General features: G+C 35.1%; 2 protein-coding genes across 3 annotated transcripts; both read right to left on the bottom strand.

The window, feature by feature from the left end:
• Positions 1-874: 874 nt before the first annotated feature.
• LOC110701414 (probable UDP-N-acetylglucosamine--peptide N-acetylglucosaminyltransferase SEC) lies at positions 875-10,909 on the bottom strand. 2 transcript variants are annotated; one of them, XM_021879071.1, is made up of 29 exons: positions 10,770-10,909; positions 10,473-10,639; positions 9,221-9,363; positions 9,033-9,131; positions 8,878-8,928; positions 8,462-8,578; positions 8,244-8,300; positions 7,258-7,377; positions 7,062-7,124; positions 6,878-6,956; positions 5,637-5,746; positions 5,485-5,538; positions 5,323-5,390; positions 5,115-5,217; positions 4,832-5,034; positions 4,655-4,751; positions 4,209-4,280; positions 4,013-4,089; positions 3,815-3,931; positions 3,651-3,735; positions 3,376-3,543; positions 3,158-3,268; positions 2,975-3,061; positions 2,761-2,888; positions 2,555-2,637; positions 2,159-2,264; positions 1,911-2,057; positions 1,504-1,624; positions 875-1,418 (listed from the first exon to the last, which is right to left on the bottom strand). In XM_021879071.1, the coding sequence occupies exons 2-29, from the start codon at positions 10,621-10,623 to the stop codon at positions 1,305-1,307; spliced, it is 2,931 nt and encodes a 976-aa protein (XP_021734763.1). In that variant the 5' UTR covers positions 10,624-10,639; positions 10,770-10,909; the 3' UTR covers positions 875-1,304. The 2 variants fall into 2 exon arrangements, with proteins under 2 accessions (XP_021734763.1, XP_021734764.1); XM_021879072.1 differs by having other exon boundaries at positions 9,221-9,360.
• Positions 10,910-13,548: 2,639 nt separating this feature from the next.
• Positions 13,549-17,919, bottom strand: LOC110701412 (probable leucine-rich repeat receptor-like protein kinase At5g63930). Its single transcript, XM_021879068.1, has 2 exons — positions 14,285-17,919; positions 13,549-14,122 (listed from the first exon to the last, which is right to left on the bottom strand). The coding sequence occupies exons 1-2, from the start codon at positions 17,217-17,219 to the stop codon at positions 13,737-13,739; spliced, it is 3,321 nt and encodes a 1,106-aa protein (XP_021734760.1). The 5' UTR covers positions 17,220-17,919; the 3' UTR covers positions 13,549-13,736.
• Between the last annotated feature and the right edge of the window lie 643 nt (positions 17,920-18,562).

Below are 18,562 nucleotides of genomic sequence, written 5' to 3'. Positions count from 1 at the left end.
TACATACTACATATATTGATCACGGGACTTAGGCTAGTGTAAAAATTATGCTCAAAATACAAATATCGATCAAGTGGAGTACGTGAATACTGCATGGGTTAATTAAAGGAGGGAGGATGTTGAAATAGATCTCTCAAATTAATTTAAACTTGGTATATCTCATTATCAAATTGATCTTAATCTGTGTTTTCAAAATATCTTTAAATATTTACTCACAAAAAGTTTTAAAAGTTTAAATGAAAATCACTACAAAATAATTTTATTTTATTTTTAATAAAAAAACTAAAGGGCATTAGGTATGAATAATGAAAATGGAATGGAAAAGATACAAACAAGGAGGAAAAGAATCATTTACCTTTTATAATGAAAATGGAATGGTAACATTTACCTTTTATTTGTTTGGTTTAATCATGAAAAGAAACCACTTTGAGCCTGTTCCCTTCAACTTATTTTCAGCTCCAATTAGTTCAGTTCATTTCTTAATTTCCTTCTCTCGTAAAATATTTAATTCACTTTGATTTAGCTCCAATAGTTCAGTTCAGTAAATCAAAACAGGCCCTCAAACCTATCTTTAAGTATTACTCCGTATTTTTGTACTGGAGAGTAAGAATAATTGTTACTTTGGATTTTAAAAAGGTAACACATGGGTGGAAACCATTACCCTCAGGAAATGATAATCGTTACCCAACCTTTCCAACCAAACTCTTGGAAATGATAATAGTGAATCTATTTCCAACCAAAAAAAACTCTTACTCCAAGTCTATTAAATCATTTTTTGATAACTACTTAGGTACATCATTTAATCATGTTGCAAACCAATATGTACTCCGCTATATATATTCTTTCCCCTCTGTAATTAATGCACAATTTAAAATGGATGAAAGGAGTATATATTGCATATATAATGCTGATCATCTTAATTCTCGTAGTCAAAAATAATAATTGTACATACAATAACATTGCAACTGCTGGGCAGAAAGCAAGCATCTTAAGACAAGAAAAAGAAAAAAACAGGAGGATAAACCTGTGAAGGCTAGGGGAACATCGCTCTCTCTAACTCTGCCGCTATGATACAGGATACGTTAACAGGCGAAACGCTCAACCCTCAATTACATGCTAGATAGATCAGAAGCACATAATAATCACATTACTTATTTCTAAATGTTACAACTCTCAAACATTATCAGAGGACCCCTTACCTTGAAAGAAAAAAGTCCTCTTCAGGTATCATCAAGCACTAATGATATATACGGAGTATGTGCGTACTCTAAAATCTATGTACAATCCCGTTCAGCTAGTTTTTCCTACCTATCGAAAGGAAAATCCATATCATTTTCAGTGACCTTGAATGGCTGAGGATGCTTGTCTGTGCAATACAAATTCCACATCTTGAAAAAAGCTCTATCAAGGTTCTTCACCTGAGAATCCAAGTGAAAAGTTCTGTCAGTCGTCTATAACACAGAAAGAGAGAGGGAGAGAGGGAGGGAAGGAGAGAGATCTCACCCAACGAGTAGTGTCGAACAGGGGGCAAGTCAAACGGACAGCCTTTAATTGATTTCTAAGGGCCTGGAGTTTCGAAGGATTTAATGCCAGTGAAATTGCCCGCTCTTCATACTCCTCGATACTATTGAAACCAAGAGCAGAGAGGTCAATGGGAGATCAAAGCTCCTCATAGCAGCTAAACTTAATAAGCAAGGCAACAAAAAATTTCCACAGTAGACAATATCATGCCCATTAAGGGCATTAACAGATGAATCTCTCTCAGAAGGGAAAACCCTTATCCAAAGTATATACATATCCACTTTATATGATGAGAATATGATAATGTGCGTAGGAAAAGTTTGGTAACATGAGGAAAATGCAATGATACAACTAATCTATTAAATCACTTAAATACCATTTATGGTTACCTGTTCACTATCATCTCATCCCCAAGTCCAGTAGCAAGACAAAGTGAGCCAGCAACTCTAGTAGCCATTTTCTCTAGAGGCAAAGTAATCATCGGTAAACCAGCCCACAGGATATCTGTGCCGGTAGTGTGTCCATTGCATAAGGGCCTGGAAGGCAACATTCATGCGTCAAACCAAAACTGAAGCAAGATTAATCAATAGTATGATACTACCCAATAATAATAAAGAAAATTAGGAAAAGCTGTTACGTGTCCAAAAATAGATCAGCCAAAGTACTGCGTCTGATGTGCTCATTTTTTACAGCAACATCTGTAAATATAAGCTGATCTTGCCCTACTCCTTGAGCAGCAGCATCTGTAACAAATGACGAATAATGATGATTAATAATACCTTGATGGTGGCCTGCAGATAGAGCAGGCATGAATATACTTTCTAAATTTGGGAGGAAAGCACTTTCTAGTGAAAGTAATTATGGTCAGTTATAGATAGAGGTCTGCAGTTGGAGCAGGCATGAATGTGAAGGTACTTTCTAAATCTTGGAGATAGCACTAACTAAAAGTAATTATAGTCAGAATATTAGTATACATAACAATTATCGAAGAAAAAAAATTTCCTTTTCAAGACAAGGAATAAAACCAACTTACATGCGCGTAGTCTTGATTCTCCAGCGGCTGGAAATTTCAAAAGCCACAAGGCACTGTTTGGTACAGATTTGAGAATATTGCACCTTGAAACAAAAAGCAAGATATGAACTGTTATTTAGACAAGTGATTGCATAATAGAATAAGGAAGACAAAAGCTGTAGGTAGCTATGCATATTATATGGAATGAAAGAAAATGACAGTTGTACCAGGCAGTGAAGATTTCAGGATCCATTTTGTATAGTTGATTGAAGCATGCGAACAAGAATTTGTCTTCTGGAAGGCCATAATCTGAACGTTTGGGGTGGCAATTTGGATCCAATAGATCTCTATTTTTCTGAGTAAAAATAAATGGCGAATCAGCTGAATAATTACTCTTGAACAAGACAAAACAAAGTTATCCAAAAAGGCAGGAAACACAACCTGTTTGTAATCATTTACAAAGTAGCAATGAGGGAGATGAACGAGCTTCTCAGAGTAAATATGAGCAGAACGGAAAGGAGATACAAACTGGAATGGAGTAAAGATATTATTTATTAGCATTTATAAAAGGGAGAGGAACATGCACTAGTCAACATTCGCAGCAAAAGAATTTTTCCCTCCAACCTCATCAGTAACCAGATAGTCAATGTATGATGCACCCATCGTTCCTGGAAAGCCCATGTATGAAACCTGAATAGGTGCTGGTTTCATGGCAAATATCTCATTTCTGGCACCCTGTGTTCACATGAAAGGAATGAAAAAGAAAAAAAATTGAGAGGCTCCGGCTGGGAGTAATGCAAATGACTTCTGATAAATCATGACAGACGATGAATTATACTTACCTTGGTGTAGCCATTGAGGTTCACAAGAATTTGTATGTTATCTTCGTTAATTATTTTGGCAATCATATCTGATGACATAGCGGAAACATCCACAAAATGCTCAGCTTCAGATTGAGTTCGTTTTCTCCACTCAGTCCCATCATTAGGGCTCAATGCATAGCAGAAAACCTGAAGAGTAAGCTTTATCTCATTACCACAAAAAAAGCACAGAAACCAAATAGAAAAAACAGGTAGAAACTAAACTTCAGGATATAGCCACAAACATAGTGACATACCTCAACATGTTCTCTATTGTGCATACCAAACACAGAACCCATCAGATGTGAAAGAGGATGGTTACCGAAGTCACTGCTCACATAACTGCAAAGCCCAAACACATATTATGAATATGGCACCAGAAACTCCAATTGATATGACACAACTAGATCATCTGACATACCCAACCCTAAGCCTCTGATAGCCACCTTCACTCTTGACTGGAATAGGTTGAGGGTGCTTAAAGGGAGACAGCGCATAACGGGAAGCAACCACTGAGCAGTGCTGCGCATATTTGCAGCTAGAAAATGGAAGATATAAGTTAGACCTCAACTCCTCAAGTTAAAACTTCCTGCTGACAGAAATCGAAAAGCAAGGATACCTGATTTCAAGAGCCAGCACTGGTTCAAGAGGATATGCAATTGCATGGAAAGGCTGTACACTGGGAAGAACTGACATCTGAATCAAATTCAATATAATCAAAAGTATAGTTAGCCGAATACTTCCCTGTTATATACAGCATTAACAACCCCGGTGTAGATACAAAGAAAATTACTTGTAAAAAGTGCTTCTCTAACCTTAATTTGTCGTTTGATTATTCCCTCAACTTCAGCAAACATTTTATCTTTATCTTCCCAGCTGCAAACACACTGTAAGAAAGTGACAAAATTAATAGTTACACCTGAGAACTTTCAAAATAACGAGCAATGGAAGTTGAGCATGAATGCAATCACCACAGGACGGGAACATGAACATACTCCACTTTACGCATACAAAAAATACTTAAGCCAAAATTGATGGAAAAACTTAGAATAATGCTAAGTATCTCATGATCGTATAATCTGATTGGAATTTAAAAAAAAAAAAAAAAAACAGGGTTGTAATATATGAGAAACACTGAATTTACTAGTATACATTATCTTTGCACTAAGCCATAAGTTGTTTTCAAATTGACCTACATACTTCATAGCAGAATCTTTCTAATTACTTTCTATTCTAAACTACCTTCATCTCTCACTAGTACCTGTAAAGTATGGAGAAGATTACAAGTTGCTTCTGGGAAATCCGGGCGTAATTGCAATGCTTGTTTGTAGCTTTTAATGGCTGCCTCCACATGTCCACTGCAGGATGAATGCTCCATGTATTACTAACTAGCTCAGCGACAAAACTAAAAGTATATTTGTAGTAGTATTATTCTTACCTGTCTTTATAAGCTGAAGCCAGATTAGCATGTGCTTCAGCCATGGTTGGTCGTATGTTGATAGCATTAATATAATCCTGGAGTGCTTCAGTCACTCTTCCAAGCTCTTTATAAGTATTCCCTCTGTTCACAAGCCCATCAGCAGCCATTGGATCAATACGTAAAACCTCGTTGTAGCAAGATATAGCATCTGCATAATTTCCCTATAAAAAAGGGAAAATAGTCAGGACGACTAAATGTAAGAAAATCAGATATAAACTAAGAAACCAGATGATCAATTTACCTGCTGTTTATAAATAACTGCCAGATTGTTAAAGGGAGCAGATAATCCAGATGTGACACTCAAAGTTGCCTTATAATAAGTAGCTGCCACTGCCACCATATTCCTGATCACAAAATATATCTGCTAGTAAAAGCTGTACGAGACATATCCAAACAAAAGCCCAAGGAATATAAAAAGACTAATAAAGGAAAACAAAGAGAAGTTTTACCATTCCATATAAATGTTTCCAAGGTTGGTTAAAGCTTGAGGGTGATGGGGTTGTAGTGATAGACATTGCTAAACAAAGAATAATAAATCAATTTATTAGATGAAAACACTCAGTAAATGTAAATCCAGGATAATATACATTTTTTCAGCTGAAAAAACTTACATTATAGCATTGAATTGCTTCATCAACTCTGCCCACATCTTTAAGTGCATTACCCTTAACCAAGAGAACATAAGAAATCAGGTCCACTAACATGAGAATATGCAGAATATACATTCTGATTTCTCACAATCAACAGGTATCCAGAAACAAACCAAATTATTGTAAGCCTCCAGAAATCCCGAATCACAATTAATGGCCTCTTTGTAATGAAGAATTGCCAAATCCAACTGCTCTTGCTCATAATACGAACTAGCCAAATTACCTGGCATTGGTGAGACCCCAATGCCATGTCACAAACATACAGTTATTTTGGTGGAAATTTCAAAAAATATGCACTGAGTTCATATTATAAATGAAACCAAAAAAATAAAATAAAATAAAAAAATCTTTGTGCAATTAAATATCCCAACTTGAAATTGAAGGCAACAGAACATAAACAAGGAGCTGCGTATTCATAGCATAAACATAACAGATCTTTTTAGTTTATGATGATGAATTTCATATGAAAATTAGGATAGTTAATATTTTGCAAGTATCATTTATCTATTATTTATATATTTGGGGGAATATTCTAGAGTTTAAGAATATCTATTATATAAGGGGTTATAGGAATGTACTTCTATTTTAAATAAGAGTTGAGTAGATTGATTCTTTGAGTTTATGTAAAAACTTGTGCGAACTTGTGAGACTCATATTCATAAGTATGATGATCAACTTGTTTAGTTTAGATCTGTTTGTCTCTAAATTAACATCCAGATTTTGTGAAAATCCATTTGACGTTAGAAAAAGGGGGGCACTCTTAAATATGTTTCCAGTGCCAACTCCCAAGGCATGTGTGGATATCCCAAGGATCACTCTTTCTGCAAAATAAATCCTTCTGATGGTTTTTACACAATTTTTTGCAGGCTCTCTATAATAACTCCTTCACCTCATTACTAAAGGTATTGGCTTTGAATAAAAGGGTATTTTCAATAGCATGACTAAAAATATTTCAAGTGTCCACCTCTATATTTTCAAGATAATCTATAAAAATAGAGGGGAAAGAAGATATTTAAAAATTAGAATAACAAAATGTCAATTATGTGCAACAAGGTGGAATAGGAGCATAGCTAATATAATTTCCTAAGCACAGCAAACTTCTACCAATGGACAGGGCCTACTTTAAATTGCAAGCTCTGTGATTTGTGAAGCAAAATTGGACTTTTATCCATTAGACCAATGGTAGGAAGCAATTAGCTATTGTCTTCCAAAGCTTAGGTTAAAAAAAAGAACGTAATTCCATCCACAAAATGGGTGTAAAAAGCATTGTCAATTTTGGGAAGAAACTACCAGAACATCACAAAAACAAATGATAGAAGTAATTGAAGCAGATAAAAGATAGCTAGAAGCTCACCAAATGCCATCGCATAATTTGGTCGTGCCTGAAGAGCATGCTGATAGCACGTTACAGCTTCTTGAGTCATTCCCAAAGCCTGTAAAAAGTAAAGATGGAGGAATAATTTTTCTTCATGCACCAATCAGTTGACAACCAACTCAACATCATAGCAATAAGCACTACACAGTATACACCAATTTACCTTATAAACATTTCCCAAGTTTAAATATGCATCAGGAAAGGATGGTTTAAGTTTCACAGCTTCCTGAGGAGAAGAAAAAATAAAGGTCATAAGTGATTCTTTTGGTTAAGGGGGAGTAAAAAAGTACACTCTTAATTTGCACACAGGAGTAGACAAGAAATAGGGAAAGAAAGGGAAACTAATGAGATCTAACTACCTTGTAATAGTGAAGCGCCCGATTAAGATCACCCGATTCCATAAAAAGGCCAGCAAGATTTGACCATGCAACCGCAAAAGTTGGTTGTATACGTAAAGCCTCAAGATAGCAACTATATGCCTGCACAAAAATAGATTCTAGAATATGGAGTCTCGGAGATGGAAGTAACAACAAGACCAACCAACATCTGAGCCTGCCCTGTAGCTAAGAATTGATATCTGTATTGGACTGTAAATCAAGACAGTTAAGGACATGTATTACTCCCATTAGTAACTCTACTGGTGATTAAGGTGAACAGAATTATAAAAAATAATGAGAGCCACATCTCCTGTTATAATGACATCTACCATTTTAATATCTTCAAAAAAAAACCAATAGGGTCAGCATTTAAGGAAATCAACTGAAGTACGAAGTATATGGGTTAAGAATAGCATGGAGCTGGAAAACCAAAACACAAAAAGTAATAGATATACTTTAAGCAGGGCATAGGCTTATAAGATTTTTTTTTAAAGAAATTTGAAAACCAGTATACAGTAAGTCCAAAATTGACAGACTGGATGAGATGGAAGATAAGAGAAGCAATTTAGAGTCCATGGTAGATGTAGATCGAGATTACTGCTAGATAACATAATCCTAAACAATACACGTTGCCACGTTGGTGTGGTCAATCTATAGGTAACAGACCACCAAAATTAGCAACGGTTTACAACAAGCATTTACCTTCAACAACACAAGTACCACACCCAGGATAACTTTCCTCATCACACCCACCCAAAAATTTAAGGAAAAGAAAAAAAAGAATGAAAACAGCTAGATGCAACTTGAAACAAGAGCAACAATACAACAATATATCTTATCTTTAATATTGACCAACATCTAATCAGACAAACTACAAGAAAGCACAGCTATATTCATCACTTTAACCATGAGTAATTAACATATCTCTTTGAAAAGAAAGGAGCAACACAACACAGTGTGGGACTTACTTCTTGCACTAAGCCTTGTGCCTTCATTAGATTCCCAAGGTTGCTATGTGCATCAACCTGATCAAATGCACAGAAAGTTTAGCCAAGATATGCCATTGAAAGCCAGACTTTTGACTTTATACCATATTTGACGATGGTTGACACGGGGGTGACGGGGTGAGAGGGAGAGGAAGAAGGAAGAAATACAAAGTTGTGGCATTCAGGAACAAAGATCTAACCAAAAGAGGATTTAATGCTAGAGCCTGGCGGCAACATTGGGCTGCCTCATTCAATTTCCCTTTACGCATGTACGCACTAGCTAAGTTCGACCAGGCATCCGCAAAATTTGGCCTGAGCTGTAAACATAATGTATTAAAAAAAAAATCATTGAACGTTAGGAACAAGAAAATGAGACTATAATAAAATTTTGGGGAAAAAAACAAGATTCGACTTGGTCACTTTAATATCAACATTTATATTGGTTTATGTTAAACACAAATAGGCTGGACTGGATATTCCTTTAAACACAACTGTGCTTCCACTTTGAAACCAACCATAATTAAAAACAAAATTCCATTTCAAAACAAATCAAAGGTCAGCCTGATCAGCCGCATAGCATAATATGCATATATTAGATATGCTACTAAGAACATACCTCAATAGCAATTAAATAGTAGCGGATTGCAACATCAACATTTCCTTTTTCCTGTAAGAAGCATAAAGAAACCAAGAATTGAAGTCCATTAGCCATTCCAGCCATTATATATATTTAAAGCGTTAATAGATCTCATGTCAATGCATTATAAACACCTTCCATGCATTTGCCATGTTGCCAAAACATTCTGCAAAATGGGGCTCAATTTGTATAGCCTCTTCATTTCTAGTAATGCACATATCAAAATCATGCAGCTGCAAAATGGCAAAACAAATGGTAAGGACCAGCTGAAGTCTATTTAAAATTTGAACTAGAAACACGACCAATATTGAAGAACAATAACCTGATAGTGTATAGCACCCAAAAGAAGAAGATTGTCGGTCCGTAACGGATTTCTCTCATAGACAGTATTACTATGCTCCAAAGCCTGCTTATAGTCACCACTCTTGTACAACTGGTGTGCAGCACCCAGCAACATGTCTTCTTCTACATCCAATCCATTAATATTTAAGTGAATGTTAGCACAACATAATCGTGAATAATGCAATCTTCCTTCACCTACCCAGTACCCACAAATTGAAGCATCATAGACTGGCTTTAAATTTGGCATTAGTTCCCAGAATACCAGTGAGCAAGAAGCCCATCCAATAATAGGCTTCCAACTCAGACACTAACCTCAATTATTCAACATCCCAAAAACACACTCTCTCCACAACTTTGATATACATTTTGTAAAAATAGCTAGTAAACAATGAAAAGCTTGAATCTTTTTTTTGAAGAAACATCACAAGATGTCCAAGATTCAGAAATATCACACAATCCACCCTGGTACATCATACATTATTTAAATTCATTCATATACAATGACCCCTTTGCATCATAATTCATACTCCTTCTGTCCCGTATTAATTGTCACTCTTTTCTTTCTGTCCCAATTTAGATGTCACTCTTCTTTTCCCGGCACGATTCACTAATATTTAATTACCTAAATATTCCCACCACCAATAGTTATGGTTCCGCACCCTCTCTCATCCAATTAAAACAACTTATCACATAAAGCCATATAAAAAGGATGGTGTGACGATCAAATTAGGACAGGGGTACTATCCAATTTAAGTGCCAAGAATATCATTAATTCCCCGTCAAAAAAAAAAATATTATTAATTCATCACCTGAAATATTATTACAATAAAGAAATTAAACTTCTTAGTTCTTACACTATCAATTATAAGGATAGTGGCAAGATTAGTGATTAAAGTACTACCTCTATTAATGGTTATTTGCAACTTTAAAATTTTTTATATCACACAAACAAAGTTGCAAATAACTATTAACGGAGGTAGTATTACGTAATGGAATCGTCCTCATAACATAACATCAATTCTCGTCTACATCACTGCCCTTCGCGACTCTCTATACACACCCGAAACATGAAACAAATATACTATTAATCATCACAAGATTCACAACAATACCCCCTCCCCCCCCCCCCCCCAAAAAAAAAAAAATTAAAAAAAAAAAAAACCAGAATTCAGAGATCATAATTAATTCATTAACAGCGAAAAAATTGACAAATATTGGAGGAAGAAGAAAACCTTCACGAGACTCAGCTCCCTTAATATGGTTCAAATTAACATTAGAAGAAGAAACATCAAACGCCAAATTCGCCAACTGCAATTCACTCTTATTATGATTATTACTATTATTATGAAGCCGTTGCCGCGATTCGCTTCGCAACGAAATCATCGTTGATTCCGAAACCCTAATAACAACAACAACAACAACAACAACAACAAAATGATCACAAACAAATTAACCAAAAAAACAAAAACCCCACTTATAAATTCCATAAATTCATCAATAAATCCATAAATTATGCACTAAAAACTTACAGAATCTCTGATAAAAATAAGGAAAAACAAAGAAAAAAAAGATAAAGATGGAAGTTTTAGGAAAGAGGTGAAGATGGTGTGAGAGCCAGGGGAAGAGAGTAAAATGACGCCATTTGTCGGAAGGAAAAGAGGAGAGAGAAAATGGAAAATTTAAGGAAGAAGAAGGAGAAATCGGGGGCGTACACGTGTAGGGTGGAGAAAGATTGATAGTGTTGGTGTTACCTGAATTACATACGTACTAGGCTTTGTATAAACACAAAATTTTGTCGAGTACTTCGTATGAATCTTCGTAAAGGAGTTCGATTTTGTATTTTTGTACTATGTTTTCCTATTTTTTGTCTTTTTTTCCTCCACAAAAATAAATTCCCTTATTTTTTAAAATTAAAATGTTGACATTTAAAGAATAAATTCCATATTATCTTTGCAAGTTGAAAGTTATTCCCATGAGTGAAATGGTGCAAGTTTATGGGTGAAAATAATACCGAGTATCATAATTTCATAAGAATTATATCTATTGGCATTATAGCGAATCTATATTTAATATTTATGTATGTTGAATTATTTAATTTTAAAATTTATGAAGCTTTATAATATCATGGATCAAATTTAAAAGATGGTGATTATTTCCTTCGCTCTTATTACCTATCATATCAAGGTAAGAGAGTCGGGAATACCATAGCTCATCTTATTGCTAGACAGGATACTATTGATAGCTCCGAACACATTAGTATGAACTCTTTGTTTCTTAACCCCAAAGTTTCTTTTCTTTGGCGGAACTTAATTTGCAATAATATTTTCGGCTCACGTTTTACTCCAAAAAAAAAATAAAAAAAAAATAAAAAAAAAAATTGGTGATTTTGCCAACTACGAAAAAAATTGTATTTGAGGCTATTACAATTGCTCATAATATTTGTATTGTAACACTATTTTAAGAGTGCAGTAATTACATGTACATCTCTCCTAATTATTTGTTGCCAAATATGCATAACTCTATATAGTGTGAAGTACAACATTTTATTTGCAATCACCCAAAAAAAAAATATTAGCATAAGAGTAATAACTCTACGTGTCTAAAAACTTTTTTTTTTAATAAAACAAAGGTTACAATAAGGATAAAGTACAATTTCTCTCACGACTATAACCTAATTTATCAAAATAAATAGAGTAAAATAAGTTTTTGACTACGAAAAAATCAATTTCTTAATGATTGTCCGCTGAAGAGTGAAGGAGAGATTTATTGGGTATTTCTCCTCCTTATGTGCTAGGTATTTTAAGTTGAATTTTCATGTGAGTCTTGTTTTCTTTAGGCTCATGTGAAAATTATGTTGCTTATAGACTCAAGGGTCTAATTTATGTTGTTTAGTTGATGTTGGAAGCTTCTTCAAGCTAGCAAAAACACACACAAAAAGCTCTTAACTAATACATGCATGCTTGGTACAATCCAATCAACTTCAATTTAGGAGGTAAACATTTACAACACTAAACTTAACAAACTCCTCAGCCCAATTCCTCAAAAGTAAAAATCTTTCCTTTACCAATTATCCTTTTAGTTTTTTCTTGTGACTTCCTCTTGCACCCCAACCCAAAACCCTATTCCATTACATCTATATCAACAAACCCAATCTTTTCACCACCAAAAAACTTCATATGTAACACTAAGCTCATTTCAAGCCACCCTAAGCACTCCATTGCTTCTTTAATGCATTCTCATCACCCCACAAGGCCTTTTGTCGCGATAGAACTAGCTTACCATAGACAAGTATATATCAAAATTGACAAGTAAAGGGCATTAGCTTTCTCCCAAGGTTCCTTAGGCAACAGGGGATATTATTCCCATGTTATGAGTGACTCTACTATTGGCTTACCATTATGAACCAAAATAGGTATCTTTTTGTTAATATGGTTGTACATGTACTCTAAGAGTTGCGTCAAAGGCTCTTGTTAGTAAGGTACTCCATTCTTCTATGTTTTAAAGGATACCCTTAAGTTTTAGAGCAATCTTTGAATATACTATGGCTAAAGGGACTTGCCCATCTTCCTAAAAGCTTCACCTTTTCACTAGCCATTGGAATATTATTTTGTTTCCTAAAAAGTTGATGGGTTGTTTTGTGCTATTTTTAAACTATGGACATACCTTAGGTAGTATAAAAGCTGATATATATTTATATTATATAGTTTGTGTTAATTTAATGGTACTTTACAAAGAGAATGTAACATGACTTCATTCATGATTTCATCTTTTTTAGAATGACATGGTGGTTGATCTCATTCCACTCAAGGAAAATGTTATAATGGATTACCGCTATACAAATTTGTTCATTAGTTTACTTAATTTTATTTGGCACATGGTTTTCCACTTTGTTGGTTACAAAGTAATCTCCTTTTGAGATTTCTTCTTAGTTAAATATAGTCAAAATGACTTCATCTTTCTATCCAAAATCCAAACAAGATCTCAATTGTCCAAAGGGAAAGGAAATCTTAAAGAAGCAGCATTTAATAAAAATGAAATATTGTATCATGATGATTACTAGATATGTAGGTACGAATTGTATTAAGTATACAAGTATCAATTCAACTATTTTTTGAACTCTACTTAATTTTCGTGAAATAAGTGAAAAAAATTTGAAAAACATACCACAAGAGTGCTAGTCATACCTTTTGATCCACGGATTGGAGCCGAAATTCTTACTTACATAATTCGAAGTATTTATTAAGAAGAATTTATCAAGCTACAAAACATTAGATAAACAAACAGAAGCCAGAAAGGAAGAGTTGAAGATAATGTAAGATGTAATCTTGTTAATAAGCTGAATTTTCAAGCAATATGGACCTCATTATTTCATATATATACAATTTTTTTGGATAGCTTAGCCGCTTATTGTAATTGATACAAGGATATTCTGCCCTGCTAAACAACTATAATTTCTAGATACAAAAGAAAATCTGATCTGAAAAAAGAGTAAAAATCTACGACTCTAATGGTTCGTCTTTATAACTTACATCCCTACTTGGGAAGAGATTATAGTGACCTTCTTGATCATTAGAATCAATGAGCATTGACACAACAGCCCTCATTGTGGGGCGGTCGTGAGGATTCATACTAGTACACAACAAAGCAATCTTTAAGACCATTGTCATATGAGCAACAACACTATCATCTTGTAAGTTTAATCTAGTGTCAAAAATACCAGTCGATAATGAGTTCTTCTTGACATAGTTTCTGACCCACGAAACCAGATCACCCCCATCGTCGATTGGCTGTACAGGGGTTTTTCCTGTCAACAGCTCCAGCATGACCACGCCGTAGCTATATATGTCACATTTTTCTGTGACTTTCATAGTGTATGCATATTCTGAAATTAAAAGGAAAAATTTTGCATCAGCAAATATGATGCAGTAAATGTTTATACAGAGATTATAACAGGATACTAGCAAAAAAAATTTACCAATGTACAAACACATGTAATTATATATGCTATGAAAAAGAAAGAAATAATAATGGAGAAAGAACATACCGGGAGCAATGTATCCATATGATCCAGCAATCGCAGAAACTGACTTAGAATATGGCATGTCAACTACTTTTGCCAAGCCAAAATCTCCAACATGAGACTCAAAATTCTCATCTAGTAGTATGTTATTGGATTTTATGTCACGATGAATAATTCGAGGCTTACAATCATGGTGCAAATAAGAGAGACCTTGTGCAGCACCAAAGGCAATGAGAAACCGTGTTTGCCAATCAAGATTATAGGAATGCCCATGAAGAAGTTCTCCGAGGCTACCCCTTGGCATGAACTCATAAAGGAGAACATTGGCACCTTCATGAAAGTAGAAGCCGTGCAACTTTACAATATTTCGATGCCTGATTTTACCTAAAGTCGAAATTTCTGTCCTGAAGCTGTCATTGATGTTTCCATCTTCTTTATTTGATGCCAGCTTCTTTGCAGCAAAAGTTTTACCAGAAGGTAAAACTGCTTTGTACACTTTCCCACAAGCTCCACTACCAATCACAAATCGGTCATGAAAATCATCAGTGGCTGCAAGAAGGTCTTCAAAAGTAAATCCTTCCTTTGGAAAGAAGTACATATCTGAATCTATATCACTGAGGGACTTATCCTCCAGTGGGGTAACAATATCGACTGGGCGAGTCATTAAGTATAAAATCACCACAATGAAGAATAGAGAAACACCACCTATAACAGCTGAAATTATAGCAACAATTTTACCAAGACGGAAACCACCCTTTCCAGAATTACCAGGAATTGAGAGTGAAGAGTCGATGTTACTGCAAGGACCAAGAGGCCCGCCACAGAGACCCTTGTTGCCAGCAAAACTAGAAAGAGCTGCACCCTGAAAAACAGGCATAGAAGGTATAGGACCACTGAGGTCATTGTAAGAAAAGTTGAACCCGAGTAAACTTAATAGTCTCTGCAATGAGGTAGGAATTTGGCCAATCAACTGATTGTTATTGATGTAGAGATATTCAAGCAATGCAAGATTTCCGAGCTTTGAGGGGATCTTCCCAGATAGATTATTGTAGCTTATATTCAAACCAATTTGAAGGCTTGATAAACTACCCAATTCTGGAGGGATTTCTCCAGAAAACAAGTTTCCACCCATCTGCAACTCGAATAAACGAGGGAGGTTCCCTATAACTGCAGGTATTCTACCTGAGAACCTGTTGTCAGAAAGCTTGAGAAGCTCCAAATGAGAAAGAGTTCCGATTTCATCAGGCAAGGTGCCTACAAAATTGTTCCTGCTGAGATCAAGACGTTGTAGCAAGCTGCATTTGAAGATATCAGATGGTAGAGGTCCACTGAGTGAGTTTGATGAGACATTAAAGGACACCAACTGCGTAATCTTGCCAATTGATGCAGGCAAAGCCGATGTGAAGTGGTTGTACGCCAATAGAAGCCTTTGTAGGTTCCTGCAGTTTCCAATCTCAGGTGGGATTGGACCACTGAAATGATTTACTCCCAATTCAACCGCAGTGAGGTTCACTAACTTGCAGATATCAGTTGGAAAGCTTCCAGTGAGACGATTATCATACAGGCGAAGCTGAACCAGTGGTGTGCAGCTGATGATATCAGATGGGATATTTCCTGAAAGCTTGTTTGCACCAAGATTTAACAAAATTAAGTTAGAGTTTCTGCAAAGATTCTGAGGAATTCTTCCTGTCAGATTATTCGAGGAGAGATCAAGAACCCACAGCCGGCTACGCAATCCAAGCTCCTGAGGAATTGTACCTCCAAGAGAATTGTTGAAAAGCTGCAACATCAGGAGCTGAGGCAAATTCTGAAATCCTACAGGAATTGTACCTGTCAGAAAATTTATCGAGAGATCGACTTTACTGAGATTCTTCAAGTTTGTAAGCTCCTCAGGGATCACACCAGTCAGCTGATTCTCAAACAGGTACAGCAATTCCAGCCCTTCAATCTTACTAATTTCAGTAGGAATTTCTCCAGTCAATAAATTTTCTGAAAAATCAATTTCTTTTGCTGCAGAAAGACTCCCAATCTCTCTTGGAATAGTCCCATTCAGAGCATTTCTGTATAGGTACAAACTATTAAGGAACTTAAGATTCATAAGCTCCTTAGGTATTTCACCCACAAGATTGTTCTGATAGAGAGCAAGAGTTTGCAAATACGTGCAATTCGAAAGCTCCCACGGAATAGTCCCTGATAACTGATTACCCCAAAGAACCAACTCAGTCAAGTTGCTTAGCAAACTGAGCTCTTTAGGGATGTTCCCACTCAAATGATTTTGAGCAAGACCAAACAACTCCATACTGTCACATCCACCAATTTCTGCAGGAATACTACCAGAAAGGTAATTCTGCCCCACTCTAAACCTTCTCAAGTTCTTCAGGTTCCCTATGGAACGAGGCAACGGACCGCTGAGACTGTTAGTGTATGCCACAAACTCTGACAAAGAAGACATATTACCAAGCACCTCAGGAATAGGGCCAGAAAGCTTGTTGTTGCAGACATTCAAATAGGTCAAAGCTGACAAATTGCACAACTCTTTAGGGATGTTTCCTTCAAGACGATTGTTCTGCAAAGATAGAGTTTGAAGATTGGAACAGTTCCCAACTTCTTTGGGTATGTCCTTATAAAACCCATTAAAGGACAGATCAAGATGAATCAAATGAACCAATCCACCAATACTAGGAGAAATTGATCCAGTTAGATTCATATTGCTCAAATTAAGAGATTCTACAACTGGGTTACTATCATTACTACATAATACACCTTTCCATTTACAAGGGTTTTGGTCCATTGGATTCCAATTACCCAGATCATCAAATTTATCAATTACTTTACTCTTCAAATCTAAAAGGTACTGACCCTCCAAATTAAGGGCATTTGTTTGATCACTCAAAAGAGTATTTACAACAAGAAATACAATCAAAATCTTGTAATGATTTGACAAGTTTAAACTACCCATTACAAAGTTAGTTTCAAAACCCCAAAATCAATACAACCCAGTTCACAATTCACCTAAGAGAAAAACTGAAAATATTACATAAAAATTACAAAAAATTAAGATTATAGTTATTTACATACAAAATAAACCCAATTTAATCATCCCAAAGTTCTGCAATCAAAACTGTTTGTGAAAAATTCATTGAAAATGAAGTCAATGGTGTAGGAAAGAATAGAATTTGCATACCTTAAAAAAACTTTTTTAGGCAAAAAGTTTTCAACTTTCCCACAAAAATGATTTTTAGGCAGAAGAAAGTATTTGACTTTGATGAAATTTCACTCAAAAACTTTATCCAATTTGAAAATTATTGTTGAAGAAATCAAATTAGAATAAACTTTATGTGATGATTAAGAGGAAGACTGAAAATCCCATCTAAATAAAATTGTTAAAAAAACACAATCATTTAGTTAACAATTTATGTGATTGAGAAGAAAATAAAAGATGAAAATGGCCGACAAAGCATGCAAAATCACCATTTATGGGATCCCTCTCATATCATGCCGTCTGAAAAGCTTGGTAAAATATTTTAATGGGTTTAGAAAAGTGGCCAACTCTTCAGATACAGAAGCAAGCAACCCACCAGAAGTGGATATCATATTTGAAGATTATTATTATAAATACGTTTCTTTTTTAAAAAAAACAAGTGAGATTTTCCCTCTTTGCTTGGTTTTCAGTACAGGAAAATGACAGATTTTCCCAAAAAGTCACTTTCCCACTCTTTAGTGATCTCTTAAATTCACATTTTTTAATTTAAAGGCCGTGTTGAGGTGGCATTTGCGATTAGCAAATCTAGACGTTTGGTTTGGGTATGAGTTGGGTTTATCTAGGGGGTTAATTACCTGAAATTGGGTGATGAGTCTTTTAAATTGGAAACGGAATGAGTTTAAATACTTTTGGATTTATCGTCCTGCTTTTGATCTTGGTTGACTCAATTTTGGTTCAGATCAAATTCGAGTCATCTTATTTCAAATGACTGAAATGAGTTCTGTATATAAATTAAATCATTCAAATCAAGTCAGTTTTGTCTTGTCTAGGTCTCGTGGATGTCTACCATCCAAACTAAAATTTACCCAACTCTAATCGATTTACACCAAAAAAAAAAAAAAAAAAAAAAAAAAGAATTAGACAACTCTTTGCCTAATAATTCTTTTGACTCAATCTAAAACCAAAGCACTTCTCACTTGAATATGATCCGATCCAATTTAACCCATCCTAAGCTTAAACTAATTAATGCATCTATCTCCTACCTCTAATCGTATTAAATTAGTTGAATTAATAAATACTAAATAACCAATCAAATAAGA

Source organism: Chenopodium quinoa, unplaced genomic scaffold (assembly GCF_001683475.1).
Source record: "Chenopodium quinoa cultivar QQ74 unplaced genomic scaffold, ASM168347v1, whole genome shotgun sequence".
NCBI lineage: Eukaryota > Viridiplantae > Streptophyta > Magnoliopsida > Caryophyllales > Amaranthaceae > Chenopodium > Chenopodium quinoa.
The sequence above is the reverse complement of the archived record's forward strand: the minus strand, read 5'-3'. Positions and strand labels throughout refer to the sequence as shown.